Source organism: Aquarana catesbeiana, linkage group LG04, assembly GCF_042186555.1.
Source record: "Aquarana catesbeiana isolate 2022-GZ linkage group LG04, ASM4218655v1, whole genome shotgun sequence".
Classification (NCBI taxonomy): domain Eukaryota; kingdom Metazoa; phylum Chordata; class Amphibia; order Anura; family Ranidae; genus Aquarana; species Aquarana catesbeiana.
Genome location: NC_133327.1, coordinates 370,787,051 through 370,812,197, shown reverse-complemented (window position 1 = coordinate 370,812,197; position 25,147 = coordinate 370,787,051). Strand labels below are relative to the sequence as shown.

The following is a 25,147-nucleotide window of genomic DNA, read 5'->3' as shown; positions in this document are numbered from 1 at the left end:
CAAGTCGTGTTGTCCCTGTGTGAATGGGGTCTGACTGTACACATTGCTCACCATGAGGCCTGCTTTATACTGGAATAAATTGTATAAAATTTTATTAATATTAAAGAGTTTAATACCTCAAATTCCTGATATGTGCCTGCTGTATCATGTACTTGTATGAGAAAGTATCCTGTTCTCTTTGTATTGCTACATTTGTGTGAAATCCCCAGAGTTCCTGCCAGTCCCCTTGCATTCCTATTAAAAACTGACCACACTAAGAGCCCTTGCACACTGGGGCGGTTTGCAGGCGCTATTGCGCTAATAACAGCGCCTGCAAACCGCCCCGAAAGTGCCGCTACTTTCATTCCAGTGTGCAAGCCCCGAGGGCTTGCACACTGGAGCGATGCGCTGGCAGGACGGTAAAAAAAGTCCTGCTAGCAGCATCTTCGGAGCGGTGAAGGAGCGGTGTGTATACCGCTCCTTTACCGCTCCTGCCCATTGAAATCAATGGGACGGCGCGGCTATACCGCCGGCAAAGCGCCTCTGCAGAGGCGCTTTGCGGTGGTATTTAACCCTTTCTCGGCCGCTAGCGGGGGGTAAAACCGCCCCGCTTGCGGCCGCATACCGACGGTAAAACGCCGCTAATAATAGCGGCGTTTTACCGCCGACGCCGCCCCCCGCCCCAGTGTGCAAGGGCTCCAAGCAGGAGAACACACCATGATCAGTTCTATAGCTATGCTGGGAACTTCTCGTACTCTCCTCCAATGATCAGACTTGTCCTGACACGCCCCTGCTGCACAGCCATTCACTGACAAGCTCAGTGTGCTGCTGCTGCTTCTCCTCCCCTAGCCCCTATGCAGCTGAGAACAGACGGAATGTGATAGTTTATAAAGAAAAAGGAAGAAAAAAAAAAAGTATGTGTTTTTTTTTTTATATCCATAAAAAAATGTTTTGCCTTCAATTTCTATTTTAAACTGAATGGGTTGTTTTACAAGATGATCGTTTACAATCACTTTAACTGCTTGCTGCACAAACTTTGGGAGGGAAGAAGAGGGGGGACAGTTGTACTGATGTGCCCTGCTTCCAATGCTTGCATTTATCAGCCTAACTATGTGGCCATCTTGTTGGAGAATGTTTAGTGGGACATGTGTTGAGGCTGCAGCCCCTCCCCCCCCTTTATCCAGGCTTCATATACAAAAAAATAAAATAAAAAAAAATTACAAAAAACTTTTTACTAAAGCATAAACAAGTATATTACATACCACAAACATACTTATGTATTATACCTTTGAATAGTTTTGAACAATATACTGTACATCTGTAAAAGCTTATGTTACAAGGCAAGTTGTGTTTGCACAACCTTCCCTGTTCCCAGGCTTCCCTGTCTCCATGCCCCCCCCCCCCCCCCCCAGCCACTTCCTAGGCTTCCCATCCTCTCAAGCTCTCTGACCTGCACAATTCCCTCTCCTCAAGCTATCCACCTGCATGGCTGCCCTTTCCCTAGGATCCTCTGCCTGCATGGCTTTGCCTCTTCCCAGACCCTCAATGTGGCATAACAAAGAGGTGTTAAAAAAAAAAAAAGACAAAAAATAAAAATAAAAAAGCCTAGGACAGCCTTGAGGAACAGTGATCAGGACATTATGCAAAAGCACAACTGACAAAACTCCTGTATTTCAGATGGATGGTATGTATGTAGCTGTTTCTATTCCATAACAAGACAAGACTGCTTCTAAGCAACATGCTATTGATTGTCCACTTCAAAAACCAAGCAGGGAACAATCATGGACACATTTTGTTAAAAGACATGTTCTCAGACATTATTGTGCCTAAAATATTAAAGTCTTTCGCTGCTGTAATATAAAGGTTAAAAAAAAAAAAAAAAAAAGAAGAAAAAAAAAAAAGAAGCCTTCTAGCTTATCTTTCTTGATCTGGTACCGTTATGAGCATTTACTAACCTTAATCTTGCAGTCCATGGAACAAGACAGCAGTAAGTGTCCAGAGTGAGGAAACAACCTCACGGCACTGACTCCCTTGAAGGAAGGAAGGTAGAGAGGCGATTTAACAAAAGTTAATTAAAATGTGGATTTTTGAGTAGGTAATGCAAAAGAAAACACTGGCTATAACGTTGTAAAATTCCATTATTATAGGTGGTTAAAGGGAAATTTCCTGACCAGGTAAATGCATATAGTGCTTTTAGGAAGTCACACAACTCCTTGGTGAATCCTAATGTTACTACATTTAGATAATTTGTTATTACTTACAATACAATCTACACTGACTTTGCCATATACCAAAACTGAAATCCTCTAAAACCACAGGTTAATTGAAACCTCCTTTCACCAGGCACAAGCTACATACAGAGGCCTAAATTTGTGCTGTGACTCAGATCTATGCCCGGCCTATGAAACCAAGGTTACCTTCACAGAAGTAGCAAGGAGCCCATAGTTTGCTGTGTTCAGGAGGTGAATAAACATTGCCTCTGGATGCAGCAACACTCTGTGCTATGGCTGAATTCAAACTAGCTGATTCGTTGCGGCCAGTTTCTGTGCAGCCAGAACTGTATGCGTTCAGGATCGGTCAGAGGCTGCCAATAATTTGTATGGAATACAAATCTGACCACCACCGCTAACAGCTGCGCCTGTTTGCACACAGAGTGTGTAGGCAGGGTTTGGAACCACCAGCGAAATTCAACAGACCAATATGCAGTCATGTGTAGCCTTAAAGAAGAATTCCAGGTATGGATATTTTTACATTGATCCAGCATGGACCACGGTTACTATAAATATGCAGTACCATACCTGTGGGATCACCCTGGAAACTGGAAATCACTGTAAAAAAGGCACGGCTACTAGAGTGATCTCCACTAGCATTCTCTTATTGGAGGAGGGGGAAAGCATGATGTCAGCACCCCACCTCACTAGCTCTTCCAATCAGAGAAGGCTTTGCCTTCACTGAGAGAAAATGCAAAGCGATCTCTCCATGGCACCCCCTTCTGCAGACAACCTCGTGTTCACAATGCAGCAGGGCAGTTGCTCAGCACGGGACCCGGAACCAAGTGGAGATAACTGTAGCAGCAGTGTCTACTACAGTGATTTCCAGCTTCTAGAGGGATCACACAGGTATGTTTAATACAAAGTTGCATTGGTCCATGCTGGACAAATGTAGCCATTTAAAAATAGCCATATGTGTAATTTTTCTTTATTCTAATACAAGAGAATGTAGTGATTGCTGAGACTCCCACACAGAACAGCTGAATGATTGGGGTGGGGGTGGGGGGGTTGTGTCTATGGTGGTGCTTGGCTTTATGTTAAAGCAGAAGTTAAAGACCAATTACTACAGGCACAACAAAAACAAACACCAATACCCATATTCCCTACATTTAGGCCTGGTACATACAGGTGGGATTTCAGATAGGACTTAGGACACACAGAATTGCATGATAATGGAAATAACATTGCTTCCAATGTTGCCCGTTCACATTAATGCATCACAGCTGCGATGGGACTTCAGGGAGGAGTCCTGTGCTACTTTTGTGCGATGCAGTGAAATTTTGTGGTCCATAGACTTCATTGGAATAGCATCAAAATTGTATCTACATGCATTCTTGATGCAACTCTATGTGCGATTTGTGCTGGTTGTTAGGTGCCAGCAACTGCCTGTGTCCTAACAAGTGACTCAGCCCTGTTGTGAGCAGGGATGAGTCAGGTTGGCCTTTTTTTCGTGCAGGTCAGTGGCCGGCTTTCAACGTGATTGAAGATATATTTTTTTTTTTTTTAACTAAAAGACTTGTCAAAAACTTTTTTGGGTGAATGAGTATGGGTCTAATCTGGGGGCTATTAAAGGGGGCTTCCAGATTCTGATAGCTAACACTGCCCCCTACACACAGCAGGGGTGAGTGACTGGTTGTGAGAATGCCAGCAGGTGCTGGCTCCTTAGCAACCAATGATTCATCTCTGCTGGCTGCAGTAGTAAAACATGCATTAAAAAAATTGCAAAAGTCGCACTGCAGCTGCACTACCAAATAGCATTGAAAATCAGATCAAAAATCACACTGTCCTAGTGGGAGCCTAGCATTAGTGATTTAGGAAATATTTTTACAGTAACTATTGTGGAGTAACTGCTAATATGAAGAATGATTTTCTGTCACTGTTAAAAACCAAACTATATGCTCTACCTTAGTATGTCCAGACCAAACGTGGATCTGTTTCTTGGGTAGGTAACATTTTTCTGGAGCTTCTGTGGAGCGTAGATTAACATCGACATCTTGAGGAACGTGAAGATACGATCTGCCCTGGTAGTCGTACATTTCTTTAACTAAACAAAAAAAGTGTCAAGAATTGTCAGGTAAGGTTATCATGAAAAAAAAAGAATAGCTTCTGAGTTCACTAGCTAAAACAGGCTTTTTTGATGGTAGTGGCTGTTTGGATTTAAGGGTATCGACTAAAATAATCAGCATGCAACAGGTGGTATACAAAAGCTACAAACCATGCAATATGGTCTTCTCATCAGCAGGTTTCTCATCTTCTTGTTTGCCTCTCTTTTGTCTTTTTGCAGTTATCTCATCCAGCTCCTTCTGTTCTTCCTATAAGTCAGAAAAACAAAAACTGAACTTAAAGCAATTCTTAGCAAACGCTGCACTTGTAATGAAAGAGCTGTGTGTATAAACGTTACCTCCGAAGGCTTGGCAACATCCTTTTCATCAACATATTTTGCCCATGGACCGAGGAAGCCATCTATGTTAGAAGCATCGCTACCTTTTATTTTTCTCCTCTTTTCAAGTTTTTTCTGACCAGATTCAAATACTGTTAACCCTAAGCAAAGGAAAAATACAATGAAGTACAAGAAAGGTTATATTTTAAATAATAAAATCATTCTAGAATACAATTTTTTATTCTTACTTGTTCCTACAGTCTGATTAAAAAAAAAGTCAGTTACAAGGGGTACTTAAGCTTCAGTCAGGGCTTTCAAGCCGTGAAGCAGCCGTTTAACCCTTTAGCTGCCAGGTCCGTATGTGTTACAAACCCGACAGCGGGGGGGGTGTTTTGCACACATTCCCGTTGGCTACAGCCACCATTATTGAGTGCAAGCCTGACAAGCAGACTCTTTGTCTTCACACAGCCCGGTACCAGGGTCGTGCACCCCTGCTTGCCCATCTGCAGGGCCGGGACCGACATACCGTGTGCCGCCGGGAGGGTGCAGTGTGGACACAAGTCCACTCCCTCTTCCCCCCCTTCTTGTTGCTGACCTGGAAAGCGATGTGTTTTACAACACTTCTGGGTCCGCCTCTCAGTGTCTCCTGCCAGCACACCCGGGAATGAATGTAATGTAATGCGATCTGCGTTGCATTACATTCAGTGGAGCACAGGGGAGACATCCAGGGTTTTTAGATTCTGCATGTCTCATTAACCACTTGCCAACCAGGGCAATTCTAAAAAAAATATACATTTATTTATTTTAGCAGAGACCCTAGAGAATAAAATGGCGATTATTGCAATTTTTTATGTCGCACGGTATTTGCAAAGTGGTATTTCACTTTAATAATTTTAAAATGCAATATATAACCCAATTTTTTTTGTGAAATATGAAAGATGATGTTACACTGAGTAAATATATACTCCACATGTCATGCTTTAAAACTGCACACACTGGAATGGTGGTAAACTACGGTACTTAATCTCCATAAGCAATGCTTTAAAAACTTTTACAGGTTACCAGTTAAAGTTACAGGGAAGATGTGCTAAAATGATCAATCTCGCTCTAATGTTAGCGATGATACCTCACATGCGTGGTTGGAACACCATTTAGATATGTGGGCGTGACCCATGTATGCGTTCAACACTGCATGCAAGGACCAGGGGCGCTTTCAAAAAGTTCTTTATTAAGTTTTTTTTTTTAATTTTTATACTTTCCCTTTAAATTTTTTTTTAGATCACTTTTCTTCCTATAACAAATAATGGGATTTTTATAACAGCTTACCTGTAAAATCCTTTTCTTGGAGTACATCATGAGACACAGAGCTTTAAGTAATTACTTAATGGGTGTATAGGCTACCTTCAGGTGATGGACATTGGTATACCTAATCCAGGAAGTACACTCCCTATATAACCCCCTCCTCCTCCTTCCAGGAGCACATCAGTTTTTGTAGCAAAGCAATATACTTAAATCCCAAAAGGGGAGGGACCTCTGTGTCCCATGATGTACTCCAAAGGATTTTACAGGTAAGCCGTTATAGAAATCCTACTTTCTTTATTGTACATCATGGGACACAGAGCCTCAAGTAATTACTTAATGGGATATCCCATAGCAATGCTACTTAAGGGGCGGAAGACACAACCCGGAATGTACACCCAGGACCTATACTGCTGCTTGCAGCACACCGTGCCCGAAAAGGTGATATCCTCATACCTCCTTACATCCACCTGATAAAATTTTGTGAATATATGCATTCAAGACCAAGTTGCGGCCTTACAGATCTGAGCCATGGAGGCATGGTGATGCACTGCCCAAGAAGCACTACCCGCCCTGGTAGATGCGCCTTAAGTTGAGAAGGGGGAATCTTACCCCTTAAATTATAAGTTTGAATTATAACTTGCCAAATCCACTTGGCAACAGTGGATTTCGACGCTGCCTGTCCTTTCTTAGGATCCTCTGGCAGAATACTGTAAATAAGATATCAGTCTTATGAATCTGAGCAGTTGTCTTTAAATCGATTTTCACTGCTCTCACCACATCAAGACAATGTAGTGACTTCTCTTCCCTGGCATATGGTTTTGGAAAAAAACGATGGCAGGACAATATCTTGGTTTAGGTGAAAACCTGAAACCACTTTTGGCAAAAAGTCTGGACGAGGGCTTAACACCACCCTGTCCTCATGAATAATCAAATATGGCTCTTTACAAGAAAGAGCAGCCGATTCCGAAACCCTCCTTGCTGAGGATATAGCAACCAAAAATACCTTGTCAGAAGAACTAAGGGAATATGTTGTATCGGTTCAAATAGTTGTTTTTGTAACACAGACAAAACTAAGTTCAAGTCCCAAGGGTTCAAGGGAGGTTTGACTGGCAGATTAAGCCGCATCACCCCTTGCATAAAACCCCAGACTAAAGAATGTCTAGCAAGCAGTCTTTGAAATAAGACCAATAAAGCTGAGACTCGGCCTTTAATAGTACTCAAGGCCAATATCATTTCTACCCCTAATTGTAGAAAGGCAAGAATTCTGCCTATGATATATCTCCGAGGGTGCCAACCCTTGGATTCACACCAGGAAACATAAGCCCTCCATACCCTATAATATATAGTTCTGGAAGCTGGCTTCCTTGCATTAATTAGGGTAGAGATTAACAGACCCGGAAAGCCCACATTTCTTCAGAACGTGGGTTTCAATAGCCAAGCCGTTAAATTTAGAGACCGTAAGGTAGGACGGAATATCGGTCCCTGTGAGAGCAGATCTGGCCGTAGTGGGAGGGACCATGGACCCTCCACTGCCATCTTTACTATTTCTGCATACCATGACCTTCTGGGCCATGCTGGTGCTACCAGAATTACCAGCTTTCTTTCCAGCTTGATCCTGCAAAGAAGTCGAGGCAGCAATTGAATAGGGGGAAATGCATAGATCAGAGAAAACTGATCCCACGGGGTCACCAACGCATCTGTTCTGAATGCGAGTGGACCCCTTGCTCTGGCCACAAATTTGACCAACTTCTTGTTGAAACTGGACGCTAGAAGATCTACATCTGGAGTCCCCCATCTTTGGCAAATAGCCCAAAATATGTTGGGGTGAAGAGACCATTCCCCTGGGAATAACTACTGGCGACTCAAGTAGTCCGCCTGCCAATTCTCTACTCCCGGAATGAAGACTGCCGATTGGCAGAAAGGAATGTTACATGCCTAAGTTAGAATATGGTTCTGCGCTGAGAGACTCTTGGTGCCCCCTTGGTGATTGATATAGGCCAGAGCTGTGGCATTGTTGGATTGGATCCAGAAAGGACAATCCCGTAACCTGGAAGTCCATGCCTTCAGAGCCAGACGCACCGCCCGAATCTCTAGGATATTGATGGGCAAGGTTCTTTCGGCACTTGACCACTGTCCCTGGACAGTTGTCTTTTCTAGTACTGCTCCCCAGCCTGAAAGGCTGGCATCTGTCGTTACCACTTTCCAGATAACTGGTCTGAAGGATTTTCCTTTCAGCAGATTCTGTCCCAAGTAAGGCTTTGGGACACTCTTGGGAAGAGCCGCACTGGCAAGTCTAAAGCTTGAATTGTTTTGTTCCAAGTAGACAGGATACAGTTTTGCAACAGTCTTGAATGGAACTGGGCATAGGGAACCGCTTCGAATTAAGCCACCATGGTTCCTAGCAACCTCATGCAAAGGCGAATGGAAAGATCGCCTTTTGACCTGACCATCCGCACCAGCTCTCTTATGGAGTTGATCTTAGCCCAGGAAAAGGTGTTCTTGCCTCAGGCAGTGTCTATGATCAGACCCAAGCACTCCAGCCTTTTTAGCGGTATTAAGGAAGATTACTCTAGGTTGAGAATCCAACCCAAACTTTCCAGGTAATGGCTGTAATGCGTACGATTTGCTCCAAACAAGCCACCGACTGGTCTATTAGCAATAGATCGTCTAGGTATGCCACGACTGTTATGCCTGGTGCCCTTAACCTGGCTAGAGGTGGGGCCAGCATTTTTGTGAACACCTGGGGTGCTGTAGCTAGCCTGAAGGGCAAGGCTACAAACTGGAAATGCTACTGTTCTAACTCGAACCGCAGAAACCTTTGGTGAGCGGGAAATATACAGGAACATGCAGATATGCATCCCTGAGGTTGATAGATGCCAGAAGTTCTTCTCCTAGAAGGATAGAAACTACTGAACTGATCACCTCCATGCGAAAGGAGTGGATCTTCAGGAACTGATTTAGATTTTTTAGCTCTAGAATGGGTCTGACATCTCCATTTGGTTTTGGTACCATAAAAACATTTGAAAACCCCAAACCTTGCTCTTTTGCGGGGAACTGTATGGTCACCCCTTGAGATATTAATCGGTCTAGTGACTGAAACAGAGATTGTCTTTTCTCTGGATCTTTGGGAACGCTTGACCTCAGGAAACGAGACGGTGGAAAGTCCCGAAATTCCAGCTTGTACCCCAGCGTTACCATGGAGATGACCCAACTGTACTGAATTTCCTCTTGCCAGACTTCTGAAAACTGCAGAAGTCTTCCCCCTCACCTTGGTGAGGGGGGGTTACCTCTTCATGAGGAGGCTTTAGGATTCTGCTTTGCAGGTTTCCGGCCCCAGGACTTCTTTTGAGTCTGGGCCTGACCCTGAGGTTTTCCTCTAGAGTCTGACGGCGGAGGCTGTCGCCATTGCCTAGAGGCGGAAGCCCCTGGCGCAGAGGAAAGAGCCCGTTTAAATGATGGGCATTTATACTTTCTTTTGACCGGCAAAAGATTACTTTTCCCACTAGAAATTGTTTGGATATATTTGTCCAAATCATCCCCAAATAGCTGATCCCCATGAAAAGAGAACCCAGTTAGGAGGTTTTTACATGGTGTTTCGGCTGACCAATTTTTTAACCACAGGATTCTACGCATATGTACTAACATAAGCGTAAGGCGGGACGCCTGGTACATCGAATCTTTAATGGCATCCATGGCAAAGCATAATGCTTTTGGTAGTTCAGCCAATTCCAGGGCTTTTTGTGCAGGAACCTCTTTAACCGCTTGCCGCCCAGGCGGCGTGGCTCTCGTTTTGGGTGGGCGTCATATGACGTCTGTCCACTTAAACAGGGAATGCGCGCGATCGTGTGCGCGCATCCCTGTTCCTTTGGTGGCGGCGTGTCACGGAGAAACCGCTCGCCACCGAGGGGGGCGAACAGCCATTGGCATGGCTGTTTACCACGTGATCAGCCGTGATGAAGTCACGGCCGATCACAGATGGTACCGCCCCACTTTGCACGTCGCATGCGCGCGATTGCAAGCACGCTGCCCATGCACATCAGTGGCAGCGTGTTCCCGGTAACACTGCTAGTCGCCGACGCTGATAAACAGCCATTGGCCGGTAGCTGTTTACAACGTGATCGGCTGTGATCCTTTCACAGCCGATCACTAAATGTAAATACAGAGCGGTAACGAGCTGTTATCGGGTTCTCCTCCTCATACACCGATCGTGTGTGAGGAGATTGCGGTAACATCTCATTACCGCTTACAGTGTACACCAATCACACTGATTTGCCCCCCCCAATAAAGAGGACCTGTCACCACCCAAAGTACCTGTCACAGTCCATCAGCGTACCCGAGTACTTGCCACAGTCCATACGGGTACCGGGTACCTGCCACCAGGCCAACAGAGTACCCGAGTACCTGTCACCAGGCCAACAGAGTACCCGAGTACCTGTCACCAGGCCAACAGAGTACCCGAGTACCTGTCACCAGGCCAACAGAGTACCCGAATACCTGTCACCAGGCCATCAGAATACCCGAGTACCTGTCACCAGGCCATCAGAGTACGCGAGTACCTGTCACCAGGCCATCAGAGTACGCGAGTACCTGTCACCAGGCCATCAGAGTACGCGAGACCCTGTCACCAGGCCATCAGAGTACGCGAGACCCTGTCACCAGGCCATCAGAGTACCCGAGACCCTGTCACCAGGCCATCAGAGTACCCGAGACCCTGTCACCAGGCCATCAGAGTACCCGAGACCCTGTCACCAGGCCATCAGAGTACCCGAGACCCTGTCACCAGGCCATCAGAGTACCCGAGACCCTGTCACCAGGCCATCAGAGTACCCGAGACCCTGTCACCAGGCCATCAGAGTACCCGAGACCCTGTCACCGGGCCATCAGAGTACCAGAGTACCTGTCTGCAGCTCATCAGAGTACCCGAGTACCTATCTGCAGCCCATGCCTCATAGAATATATGGGGTCATTTTGTGGGTAATTCCACTGTCCTGGTGCTCAAGGACCTTCAAAAGTGTGATAGGTAGGAATTAAATGAGATGTGTAATTTATGCTCCTAGAATGCCTGAAGGTACTACTTCAATGTTATGATCTGTAAGTGGACAGGCTGTGTAAAAGTCTCACACATGTGGTATCGCCATTCTCGGGAAGAGTAGCAGAACGTATTTTGGGGTGTCATTTTTGCCATATACATGCTATGTGTTAGAAATATCTTATAAAATTGACAACTTTGTGTAAAAAAAAAAAAAAAAAAAAAAAAAAAAATGCGTTTTCATTTTTTTTCCCCACATTTTCCAAAAACTTCTGGAAAAAAAATGAACCATTCAAAAGACTCATTATGCCTCAAAGATTATACGTTGGGGCTTTTCCAAAATGGGGTCATTTTGTGGACAATTCCATTGACCTGGTGCTCCAGGGCCTTCAAAAGTGTAAGAGGTGGTTGAGAAATGAGGTGTCATTTATGCTCGTAGAACGCCTGATGGTGCTACTTCAATGTTGGTCAGGCTGTGTAAAAGTCTCACACATATGGTATCGCCATACTCTGGAAGAGTAGCAGAATGTATTTTGGTGTGTAATTTGTTGTATGCATATGCTGTGTGTGAGAAATAACCTGATAATATCACAGTTTTGTAAAAAAAAAAAAAAAAACAAAAAAAACAAACAAAAAAAAATAATAATAATATCTTCATTTGGCAAAGAATTGTGTGAAAAAATTACAACTTAAAAAAAAAATACCATGCTACTTAACCACTTGCCGACCGCCTAACGCCTATATACGTGAACAGAATGGCACGGGCAGGCAAAATCACGTACCTGGTACGTGATTGCCTTCCCGCGGGCGGGGGGTCCGATCGGGCGGTCGGTTGTCTTGTGACTGGAAGCGTTCAGAGATGAGGGGGAGGCCATCCAATCGTGGCCCCCCCCTCGCGATCGCTCCCAGCCAATGACAATCATCCCCTGCCTCTGTGTAGTACACAGAGGCAGAGGATGTGATGTCATCTCTCCTCGGCTCGGCAGTTTCCATTCCGGCGCCGAGGAGAGAAGACATGTGAGTGCACCAACACACACACATAGTAGAACATGCCAGGCACACTTTACACCCCCGATCCCCCTCCCCGATCACCCCCCAATCACCCCCCTCCCCCCGTCACACTGACACCAAGCAGTGTTTTTTTTTTTTTTTCTGATTACTGCATGGTGTCAGTTTGTGACAGTTAGAAGTGTTAGGGCAGTTAGTGTTAGCCCCCTGTAGGTCTAGGGTACCCCCCTAACCCCCCTAATAAAGTTTTAACCCCTTGATCACCCCCCTGTCGCCAGTGTCACTAAGCGATCATTTTTCTGATCGCTGTATTAGTGTCACTGGTGACGCTAGTTAGGGAGGTAAATATTTAGGTTCGCCGTCAGCGTTTTATACCGACAGGGACCCCCATATACTACCTAATAAATGTTTTAACCCCTTGATTGCCCCCTAGTTAACCCTTTCACCACTGATCACCGTATAACCGTTACGGTTGATGCTGGTTAGTTCATTTATTTTTTATATAGTGTCAGGGCACCAGCCGTTTATTACCTAATAAAGGTTTAGCCCCCTGATCGCCCGGCGGTGATATGCGTCGCCCCCGGCAGCATCAGATTAGCGCCAGTACCGCTAAAACCCACGCACGCAGCATACGCCTCCCTTAGTGGTATAGTATCTGAACGCATCAATATCTGACTAGCGTCCCCAGCAGTTTAGGGTTCTCAAAAATGCAGTGTTAGTGGGATCAGCCCAGATACCTGCTAGCACCTGCGTTTTGCCCCTCCGCCCGGCCCAGCCCAGCCCACCCAAGTGCAGTATCGATCGATCACTGTCACTTACAAAACACTAAACGCATAACTGCAGCGTTCGCAGAGTCAGGCCTGATCCCTGCGATCGCTAACAGTTTTTTTGGTAGCGTTTTGGTGAACTGGCAAGCACCAGCCCCAGGCAGCGTCAGATTAGCGCCAGTACCGCTAACACCCACGCACGCACCGTACACCTCCCTTAGTGGTATAGTATCTGAATGGATCAATATCTGATCCGATCAGATCTATACTGGCGTCCCCAGCAGTTTAGGGTTCCCAAAAACGCAGTGTTAGCGGGATCAGCCCAGATACCTGCTAGCACCTGCGTTTTGCCCCTCCGCCTGGCCCGGCCCAGCCCACCCAAGTGCAGTATCGATCGATCACTGTCGCTTACAAAACACTAAACGCATAACTGCAGTGTTCGCAGAGTCAGGCCTGATCCCTGCGATCGCTAACAGTTTTTTTGGTAGCGTTTTGGTGAACTGGCAAGCACCAGTGGCCTAGTACACCCCGGTCGTAGTCAAACCAGCACTGCACTGGTGACGTGGCGAGTCCCATAAGTGCAGTTCAAGCTGGTGAGGTGGCAAGCACAAGTAGTGTCCCGCTGCCACCAAAAAGACAAACACAGGCCCGTCGTGCCCATAATGCCCTTCCTGCTGCTGACTTTGGGAATCCACCACTTCTGCAGCACCCGTACTTCCCCCATTCACATCCCCAACCAAATGCAGTCGGCTGCATGAGAGGCATTTTCTTTATGTCCTCCCGAGTACCCCTACCCAACAAACCCCCTCAAAAAAGATGTCGTGTCTGCAGCAAGCGCGGATATAGGCGTGACACCCGCTATTATTGTCCCTCCTGTCCTGACAATCCTGGTCTTTGCATTGGTGAATGTTTTGAACGCTACCATACACTAGTTGAGTATTAGCGTAGGGTACAGCATTCCACAGACTAGGCACACTTTCACAGGGTCTCCCAAGATGCCATCGCATTTTGAGAGACCCGAACCTGGAACCGGTTACAGTTATAAAAGTTACAGTTACAAAAAAAAGTGTAAAAAAAAAAAAAAAAAAAACCACAAACAAAAATATAAAATAAAAAAAAAAAAATAGTTGTCGTTTTATTGTTCTCTCTCTCTCTATTCTCTCTCTATTGTTCTGCTCTTTTTTACTGTATTCTATTCTGCAATGTTTTATTGTTATTATGTTTTATCATGTTTGCTTTTCAGGTATGCAATTTTTTATACTTTACCGTTTACTGTGCTTTATTGTTAACCATTTTTTTGTCTTCAGGTACGCCATTCACGACTTTGATGGTTATACCAGAATGATGCCTGCAGGTTTAGGTATCATCTTGGTATCATTCTTTTCAGCCAGTGGTCGGCTTTCATGTAAAAGCAATCCTAGCGGCTAATTAGCCTCTAGACTGCTTTTACAAGCAGTGGGAGGGAATGCCCCCCCCCCCAACGTCTTCCGTGTTTTTCTCTGGCTCTCCTGTCTCAACAGGGAACCTGAGAATGCAGCCGGTGATTCAGCCAGCTGACCATAGAGCTGATCAGAGACCAGAGTGGCTCCAAACATCTCTATGGCCTAAGAAACCGGAAGCTACGAGCATTTTATGACTTAGATTTCGCCGGATGTAAACAGCGCCATTGGGAAATTGGGAAAGCATTTTATCACACCGATCTTGGTGTGGTCAGATGCTTTGAGGGCAGAGGAGAAATATAGGGTCTAATAGACCAATTTTTTCAAAAAAAGAGTACCTGTCACTACCTATTGCTATCATAGGGGATATTTACATTCCCTGAGATAACAATAAAAATGATTTAAAAAAACAAAAATGAAAGGAACAGTTTAAAAATAAGATAAAAAAAAAAAAAAAAAAAAAAAAGCACCCCTGTCCCCCCTGCACTCGCGCTAAGGCGAACGCAAGCGTCGGTCTGGCGTCAAATGTAAACACCAATTGCACCATGCATGTGAGGTATCACCGCGAAGGTCAGATCGAGGGCAGTAAGTTTAGCAGTAGACCTCCTCTGTAAATCTAAAGTGGTAACCTGTAAAGGCTTTTAAAAATGTATTTAGTTTGTCGCCACTGCACGTTTGTGCGCAATTTTAAAGCATGTCATGTTTGGTATCCATGTACTCGGCCTAAGATCATCTTTTTTATTTCATCAAACATTTGGGCAATATAGTGTGTTTTAGTGCATTAAAATTTTAAAAAGTGGTTTTTTTCCCCCAAAAAATGCGTTTGAAAAATCGCTGTGAAAAAAAAAAAAAAAGAAACACCCACCATTTTAATCTGTAGGGCATTTGCTTTAAAAAAAATATATAATGTGTGGGGGTTCAAAGTAATTTTCTGGCAAAAAAAAAATAATTTGTTCATGTAATCAAAAAGTGTCAGAAAGGGCTGTCGTCTTCAAGTGGTTATTAGAGTGGGTGATGTGTGACATAAGCTTCTAAATGTTGTGCATAAAATGCCAGGACAGTTCAAACCCCCCCCCCCAAATGACCCCATTTTGGAAAGTAGACACCCCAAGCTATTTGCTGAGAGGCATGTCGAGTCCATGGAATATTTTATATTGTGACACAAGTTGCGGGAAAGACAATTTTTTTAAATTTTTTTTGCACAAAGTTGTCACTAAATGATATATTGCTCAAACATGCCATGGGAATATGTGAAATTACACCCCAAAATACATTCTGTTGCTTCTCCCGAGTATGGGGATACCACATGTGTGAGACTTTTTGGGAGCCTAGCCGCGTACGGGACCCCGAAAACCAAGCACCGACTTCATGCTTTCTAAGGGCGTAAATTTTTGATTTCACTCTTCACTGCCTATCACAGTTTCGGAGGCCATGGAATGCCCAGGTGGCAAACCCCCCCCCCAAATGACCCCATTTTGGAAAGTAGACACCCCAAGCTATTTGCTGAGCGGTATAATGAGTATTTTGCAGACCTCACTTTTTGTCACAAAGTTTTGAAAATTGAAAAAAAAAAATTTTTTTTTCTTGTCTTTTTTCATTTTCAAAAACAAATGAGAGCTGCAAAATACTCATCATGCCTCTCAGCAAATAGCTTGGGGTGTCTACTTTCCAAAATGGGGTCATTTGGGGGGGGGGGGTTTGTGCCACCTGGGCATTCCATGGCCTCCGAAATTGTGATAGGCAGTGAAGAGTGAAATCAAAAATTTACACCCTTAGAAATCCTGAAGGCGGTGATTGGTTTTCGGGGGCCCCGTACGCGGCTAGGCTCCTAAAAAGTCCCACACATGTGGTATCCCCATACTCAGGAGAAGCAGCTAAATGTATTTTGGGGTGCAATTCCACATATGCCCATGACCTGTGTGAGCAATATATCATTTAGTGACAACTTTGTGCAAAAAAAAAAAAAAAAAAAGTGTCACTTTTCCGCAACTTGTGTCAAAATATAAAATATTCCATGGAACTAAACATGCCTCAAAGCAAATAGCTTGGGGTGTCTACTTTCCAAAATGGGGTCATTTGGGGGGGGGTTATGCCATCTGGGCATTTTATGGCCTTCAAAACTGTGATAGGTAGTGAGGAGTAAAATCAAAAATTTACGCCCTTAGAAATCCTGAAGGCAGTGATTGGTTTTCGGGGCCCCGTACGCGGCTAGGCTCCCAAAAAGTCCCACACAAGTGGTATCCCCATACTCAGGAGAAGCAGCTAAATGTATTTTGGGGTGCAATTCCACATATGCCCATGGCCTGTGTGAGCAATATATCATTTAGTGACAACTTTTTGTAATTTTTTTTTTTTTGTCATTATTCAATTACTTGGGACAAAAAAAATGAATATTCAATGGGCTCAACATGCCTCTCAGCAATTTCCTTGGGGTGTCTACTTTCCAAAATGGGGTCATTTGTGGGGGTTTTGTACTGCCCTGCCATTTTAGCACCTCAAGAAACGACATAGGCAGTCATAAATTAAAGGCTGTGTAAATTCCAGAAAACGTACCCTAGTTTGTAGGCGCTATAACTTTTGCGCAAACGAATAAATATACACTTATTGACATTTTTTTTACCAAAGACATGTGGCCGAATACATTTTGGCCTAAATGTATGACTAAAATTGAGTTTATTGGATTTTTTTTAGAACAAAAAGTAGAAAATATCATTTTTTTTTCAAAATATTCGGTCTTTTTCCGTGTATAGCGCAAAAAATAAAAAACGGCAGAAGTGATCAAATACCATCAAAAGAAAGCTCTATTTGTGGGAAGAAAAGGACGCAAATTTTGTTTGGGTACAGCATTGCATGACCGCGCAATTAGCAGTTAAAGCGACGCAGTGCCAAATTTTAAAAAGTGCTCTGGTCAGGAAGGGGGTAAATCCTTCCGGGGCTGAAGTGGTTAATACCTTGGAATGTCTACTTTCTAAAAAAGGGGTCAATTGAGGGGGTATTTGTACTTTCCTGACTTGTTAGGGTCAGTTCACACTACAACGACTTGGGATCCGACTTGTCAGCCCTCAAGTTGCCCCAAGTCGCTTGACTTTGGGAAATGCATTATAGTCAATGAGAGCATCTTAATGTACACTACTGAAGTTGCCCTAACTTCAAAAAAGGTTCCTGTACTACTTCAATCCGACTTCTAGGCGACCTGTACCCATAGAATTCAATGGAAGTTGCCTCCAAGTCGGATCTCTATCTATATTGAAGCGACTTTACAGGAAAAGAAAATTAGTTTACCCAGGCAAACCCCTCCCTTCCAGAGAGCTGATTATTCTGTGATTGGCCACAGCCAAAGTCGCCTGTCCTGGACGCGACTTGAAGTCGCGCTGTAAGTTGCCTTGCAGGGACTACTTTGAAGTCGGCACGACTTAACCACTTCCCGACCGCCGCACGACTATGTACGGCCTAAGTTTGAACGGGGATATTGTTGTTATGGCAGCAGTTAGCTGCCATAACCCCGGTATCCCCGTTTTCGTGCGGCGGCCGGCTTTCAGATAAAAGTGGTCCCTGCGGCGGATTCGCCGCAAGATCACTTTTATCAGTGGCGGGAGAGGGGCCCCCCCCTCCCGCCGCGATCCGGTGCCCTCCGCCGCTTACCGGAGCCATCGGTAGCGGCGGAGGCGATCGCGTCCTGTGCCGTGGTGTGTCTGAAGACGAGTGAGGCCAAGATGGCTCTCACTCGTTTCCATGACACTGCTGGGCGGAAGCGACGGCAAAACGTCACTTCTGTCCACGCCTCTTAAAGGCATATTTTTTCAAATGTCATTTTTCTAAATGACTTTTTTTTTTTTTTTTATTATTGCATTTTAGTGTAAATATGAGATCTGAGGTCTTTTTGACCCCAGATCTCATATTTAAGAGGTCCTGCCATGCTTTTTTCTATTACAAGGGATGTTTACATTCCTTGTAATAGGAATAAAAGTGACACAATTTTTTTTTTTTTTTTTTAAACAGTGTAAAAATAAATAAAATAAATAATAATAAAAAAAAATTTTTAAAACCCCCGTCCCGACGAGCTCGCGCGCAGAAGCGAACGCATACGCGAGTAGCGCCCGCATATGAAAACGGTGGTCAAACCACACATGTGAGGTATCGCCGCGACCGGTAGAGCGAGAGCAATAATTCTAGCCCTAGACCTCCTCTGTAGTGCAAAATATGCAACCTGTAGAATTTTTTAAACGTCGCCTATGGAGATTTTTGAGGGTTTGACGCCATTCCACGAGCGGGCGCAATTTTCAAGCATGACATGTTGGGTATCAATTTACTTGGCGTAACATTATATTTCACAATATAAAAAAAAATTGGGATAACTTTACTGTTGTTTTATTTTTTTATTCAAAAAAGTGAATTTTTTCCAAAAAAAGTGCGCTTATAAGACCGCTGCGCAAATACGGTGCAAAAAAAAAGTATTGCAATGATCGCCATTGTATTCTCTAGGGTGTTAGAAGAAAAAGCATATATAATGTTTGGGGGTTCTACGTAATTTTCTAGCAGAAAAACCTGTTTTAAACATGTAAACACCTAAAATCCAAAACGAGGCTGGTCCTTAAGTGGTTAAAATCGTGCCAATATAAATGGTAGTCATTGAAAATCGTGGAGAATGCCTTGTCATATGATTTTGCAGTACAAAATTGTGGGACAAGTGATGTAAGTTTGAAAGGGGACTAATGAAGATGTAAATGATGCTTGTAGGTGAGAAGCAGCTTCTGTCTAGAATAGAGGAACCGTGGGGAGATCTTGCGCATGAACAACAATTTATTATGTCTTTATATGATGTTCCCTTTCATAAATACAGTGCAAATTTGAAATACTAGCCATTTAGAGTAGAGGTCGACCTATATATATAGGCCGGCCGATATTTGGCGTTTGATTGTGCTGATAAAAAAGGCCGATTATAACTTCAGCGTGTCTTGCAAATGACTTCTGCAATAGAAGTCAATGCAAGTTGCCTGAAGTTTTCTTCTCTCCTCCTCTGGGCAGCCTGCCAAATCTGATAAGAAGAAACATTGCATCTCTTCAGGTTCTTTTATCAATGAGCTGAACTCCATGTGGAGGAGTTCTCAGTTTAACCATTTAAAGACTAAATCTTTTCTGACACTTGTTGCTTACAGGTAAAAATCCTGTATTTTCTGCTAGAAAATCACTTAGAACCCCCAAACATTATATATATATTTTTTTTAGCAGAGACCCTAGGGAATAAAATAGCGGTTGTTGCAATATTTTATGTCACACGGTATTTGCGCAGCGGTCTTTCAAACGCAATTTTGTTTTTAAAAATACACTAATGAATTTTAAAAAAAAACTAAGCAGTAAAGTTAGCCCATTTTTTTTTCGTCCAAAAGTTTTGATTACCTGTTTTTGTGTATTTAATATTTAAGATACAGTTTTTTTTTTTTTTTGTTATCTAAATTATACATACAAGTGAACTGATTGGAGGTTTGTTTTGTTTAATAAATGTAAGAAATTTTCTGTATCACTTATTACTTAGGGCCCTTTCACACTGGGGCGGTTTGCAGGCGCTAATAATAGTGCCTGCAAACCGACCCCAAAGTGCCACTGCTTTGTCTCCAGTGTGAAAGCCCTGAGGAATTTCACACTGGAGCGGTGCGCTAGCAGGACGGGAAAAAAAGTCCTGGAGCGGTGAAGGAGCGGAGTATATACCGCTCCTTCCCATTGAAATCAATGGGACAGCGCGGTTATACCACCGGCAAAGCGCCTCTGCAGAGGCGTTTTGCGGTGGTTTTTAACCCTTTCTCGGCCGCTAGCCGGGGGGTAAAACCCCCCCGCTATCGGCTGAATACCAACGGTAAAGAGCCGCTTACAATATCGGCGCTTTACCGCCGACGCCACCCCCGCGTGAAAGGGCCCTTAAGGTTGCTTACACACTGGAGTGGGCATGCGTTGATGGTAAAACGCTGCTAGTTTTAGCGGCGCTTTAACGTAATTTTAGCGGCGCTATTCGGCTGCTAGCGGGGCGCTTATAACCGAGCTAGCGGCCGAGAAAGGGGTTAAATGCGCCCTTGAAGCGCCGCTGCCGAAACGCTTTGCAGGCGCATCGACAGCGGTGTGCATTCATTTCAATGGGCAGGAGTGGTGGAGCAGCAGTATACACCGCTCCAAAGATGCCGCTTGCAGGACTTTTTTTTAATATCCTGCCAGCGCATCGCCTCAGTGTGAAAGCCCGAGTGACTGCAGGGGAGCCGTTTTACAGGCACTTTACAGGTGCTATTTTTAGCCCAAAAGCGCCTGAAAAACACCCCAGTGTGAAAGGGGTCTAACTTTTAGCTTTTATGAGATGAAGGGAAAAAAAAAAAAAAAAAATCGGCCATTGGCCACTGCGATTTCTAAATATCCGCATCGGCCAAAGAAAAACCCATATCGGTCAACCTCTAGTTTAGAGTGCTGCCAATTATTGATTTGGAAGACTTTAGCGAGTCACATTAGTAATTGAGACTGTTGAGACAGGACACAATAGGGTTAGCAATGCAAATATTAAACTGACTTTGCAAACTTAAATATACACTTACCTTGGTTTTTCTCAGCCTCATCCACAGAACCAATGTATTTGGTGGCTGTATCCTGAACATCCAAAGATGGATCCAGGGCATAACCTAAAAAAGTAAACACTACGAGTCAGTGCTAGAGGCACGGGGATTCAATGAAACCTTGGGGCAGATACACTTGTTACAAATAGAACAAAGAAGGAATTATGCCATGTTTTTTGCTTGTTGAGCAGCCTCACGGCATCGCAGGTAGGAGACTTGGGGATTCAACCAAGAGCATAGCTAGTCATACACCTAGGGCTCTTTAGCCTTTGGGTCTATTTTGTTTTTAAATTGGCCCGCAATGTACCAACAATGCAGCACCATTTACATCTGTGCCTAGTGGTGTGCTACAGTGTGAATGCATTTAGGTCTGTTGAAAAAGCAGGCGTACTTTGTATACAATAAGGTTACAGGCCATGTCATACCAGCAACTTTGAGCCCAGGTTCACACTGAGCTGCAGGAATGAAGCTGTGCGAGTTCAGGTGAACTCGCACGATTTCACTCCCGCATGTCGGTCCCGATTTCGGGTGCGATTTTTAAATCGCAGCCCGAAATGGCAAAACGTAGTACAGAAACTACTTTTTGAAAAATCAGTGCAGCGCCGCAAATGTGGCGTCGCACCGATTAGGACGGTGCCATTGGCGGCAATAGTCGCCGATTTGACTAGTCAAAATGATCCAGTGTGAACCAGGTCTGAAGTAGACATTTGTAGCAGCTACAAATGTACTCATTTGCTCTGCAAATTTGCAGGAGTTTCTGCTGTAGTTGGTACAATGCTTATTTTGCAGTTACAAATCGCCAGCATGCCATGATCATTGGCAGCTCCATTACATAACATGAATAGCTGATGAAGCTGGCATCTTCAAAGGCAGTCAAAACTTAATAATTTCAGCAATGGTGCTACAAAATCACTGGAATCAAATAGGTTGATTTACCAAAACTGGAGAGTGGAAAATCGGATGCAGCTCTGCATGGAAATCAACCAGCTTCCAGGTTTTATGGTCAAACTGAACAATCTGCAGTTAGAAGCCAATTGGCTACCATGCACAGCTGCACGAGACTTTACACTTCCAGTTTTAGTAAATCAACCCCAAAGTGACACACAGACATTTAATTGACTGAAATTCAATGGCTCCGAACAACAAAAACACTTAGAAGAGATATTCTGTTGTAAATTGCTGGTAACATTTACATAGCCCTAAAGAAAACCTTTGGCAATGTTTAAAGGCCAGTTCATACCAGATGCAGCCCAGTGCATTATTAATCTTTATCAAAAATGCATGCACAGGGGCGCATGCGCGAGGCTCAGCATGGAGGACGCTACCTCTTAGAGCTCCGCATTCCCCGCCGCAGATTCGGGACTGCATAGCGCACTCAGACCGCCTAACCGAAACAAAATACCGGCGATCAACCCCAGCGTCACCCGAGCCACAACCGGGATGGTTCTGACGGGCCACAGAGGCAAGAATAAAACCAAACCAATCAAAGAGGCCCTGGCCCGCGCCTCATCCAAGATGGCGGCGAAAGCCCTCGCCAAACAGCACGCTGCATCTCCAGCTAGAACGGAGCAGGCAGACAGTGAGGAGGATGATGCCACAGACTCTGTATACAGCGGTTCTCCCATCCCTGCACAACAAGGTATGTCACAGCCTGATTTCTTGAAACACATGGAGAAGATGTTAAGCAAGGCCCTGAAAGCTACATCTGACCAAATTACTAACAGACTGTCACGGGAGATAAGGGAACTAGGTCAGCGTACAGCAGACTTGGAAACTAGGGTAAATGATATAGAGCTTACTATACAAGAACATGCTCAGGAACAGGCAGCCCTCCGTGAGGAAAATGCCACATTACTCTCACGTTTAGAGGACGCAGAGAACCGCTCTCGCAGGTCCAATTTACGCCTCCGGGGTATCCCTGAAGAAGTTGAGGATATACAATCCTTTACAACAGCCCTTTTCCAGGAACTCTGTCCCTCCATACCCATTAAACGCCTGGAATTTGACAGGATTCACAGGGCACTTACTCGCCGCCAACAAGACGGTCCTCCACGGGACATAATAATTAAACTACACTTTTTCCGTACAAAGGAGCAACTACTCGTAGCTGCCCGGAATAAAGACGCTCTCCAGTTCCAAGATCACAACTACCAACTTTTCTCTGACCTGGCACCCCTTACCATTGCTAAACGGCGAGCCATGAAACCGCAATTACAAATCCTGATACAGCATCAGATAAAATATACCTGGCATTTCCCCTTCTCTCTTCAGTTCACGTTCCAGGGGCAGCAACACTCCTCCACATCTCCAGAATCACTACAGCGTCTTCTTGAATCACTTCACCTGTCGCCCCCTGTACATCAATCCGAAACCTCGCTACCACCTACTCCAGCCCGCTCTGCAGCCTATCCATACACCACCACTCCTAAGCGGAATCAACCTGGCCCTTCCTCGATCCGAAAAGGAACACCGTCTCGTCAAGCAAACCTTTTTGATCCTAAGGCACACACATCTCGCTGAAAAACCTAGCCTCTAATGCTCTTATTCAACACCTCAGGAGAACTCCTGGTTACACGGTTAATATCTCACTGAACTGAGATAGTTGTGATTTTTCCTTTTTCTTTTTTTTTCCTTTCTTTTTTTTTTTTTTTTTTATTATCTTACGTCATCGAGACACAGAAGTTTGTGTTCTGGTAAGATTTCCCATTGTTGCAGGACTCAACATATGTGACCCCCTTAATCCCATAATAGGGTGCATATGTCTTGAATACTTTCCTTTTGCTTTGTTCGGTTTAACCTTACTTGTTGAAGCTAAGATTTCAAAAATGCTAATTATAATACTCATAAAAGTATAGTTAAGTTGATACCCTTTATTTTTAGACTTCCTCATCCCCCCTGGTGATTTTGATCTCAGTTGTGCCAAATGATGCCTTCCTCCCACCCCCATTCCCTTCCCTTTTTTCCTCCCTCTCCCCCCCCACCCCCCTTCTCTCTCTTTCCCTCCCTACCACCCAAGAACCTCCTTACCCACCCCAACCTCTCCTTTCCACTCTTCCTCCCTGCCCTTCCCTAACCACCTATTTATGTTCCCACTCGCTCCCTTTTTTTTGGCACTAAATTTTTCCCACCAAGGTGGGGTTACTACCGGTATCTTACAATTGAATATAGTGATACGGTCTTAGCACGTACTGTTTATATTGTTTGAGCACTACAGTTTCTTAACTTTTCCCAACCTGTGGTGGGGAAATGTCACTGCTCCCCCCTATAGGATGCACATGCTCCCTCGCCAGCTGGCTGGTTTGGAAGTATGGGCATCTACCTGTTGGGCTAACATGTCCAACGCACCAAGTGTTATTACACTTTCCTATTTTCTCTACAAAACCCATGCTCTATCCTCTCTCTCCTCCTCCTCCTCCTTTTCCTCACACCTCTCTTTTCACCTCCTTCCACATTTTCCACTAGGTCTGGTGGGTCGCATGATCCTCAAACATCTACCCTATAGTACTTCCCCCAACCCACATAAATGGCCCCCCTGAACATACTCTCCCTCAATGTTAAGGGAATCAACCCCCAAACAAAAGGGTTAAGGCCTTTCGTACCTTCGCACACCTGAAGGCCTGTATAGTGGCCCTACAAGAAACACACTTTTCAACCCAAGCAACCCCTAAATACTTCAGTTCTAAATACCCCCAAGTGTTCACCGCCTCGGCTGCCACTAAACAACGTGGCGTCCTCATCGCATTTCACCATACCCTCCCATTCACCCTAACAAATGAAATTAAAGACCCTGAAGGTCGTTACATTATTTTAGTTGGGCACTTGCAAGACGTGATGTCCACTATAGTCTCCTATTATGCCCCCAATAATAATCCCAACCCCTTCTTCAATCACCTCTTACAGGTAATACGATCGCACTGCAAGGGCACCCTTTTTATATGCGGCTATTCCAATCAAGTGCTACAACCGCACCTCGATAAATCTCCTCATGCCCCTGAACAATACTCCCCTTCTATATTATTTCACAAACTTTTTCAGCAGGCCTCTTTACTAGACACATGGAGAGGATGTAATCCTGCCAAGAAAAACTTTACTTTTTATTCATACCCACACAAATCCTTTTCAAGGATCGATCACATCTTTATACCTGTTGCGTCCTCACCAACCCTACTCCACTCAAACATTATTCCAATTACCTGGTCAGACCACTGTGCAGTGATTACAACTGTCCTATTGTTTTGATATAGAGCTAGCCCTTAAAGAATACATACAGCATAATTCCACTCCTGATATCTCACCTGTCCTATTATGGGAGGGGCACAAACCCGTAATTCGAGGGACCTGCATATCTGTATCTACTCACCTCAAAAGAGATAAAAAACTCAG

At 44.5% G+C, this 25,147-nt stretch overlaps 1 protein-coding gene across 2 annotated transcripts in view; it reads right to left on the bottom strand.

The window, feature by feature from the left end:
• Nucleotides 1–25,147, bottom strand: part of CDC40 (cell division cycle 40) — a 151,599-nt gene that overhangs the window by 29,702 nt on the left and 96,750 nt on the right. For both annotated transcript variants that reach the window (XM_073627066.1, XM_073627067.1), the window contains exons 4-8: nt 20,747–20,830; nt 4,651–4,790; nt 4,465–4,561; nt 4,154–4,293; nt 1,935–2,009 (exon numbers count right to left, since the gene is read on the bottom strand). In XM_073627066.1, coding sequence (XP_073483167.1) covers nt 1,935–2,009; nt 4,154–4,293; nt 4,465–4,561; nt 4,651–4,790; nt 20,747–20,830 — 536 coding nt within the window. The remainder of the gene's footprint in view (nt 1–1,934; nt 2,010–4,153; nt 4,294–4,464; nt 4,562–4,650; nt 4,791–20,746; nt 20,831–25,147) is intronic.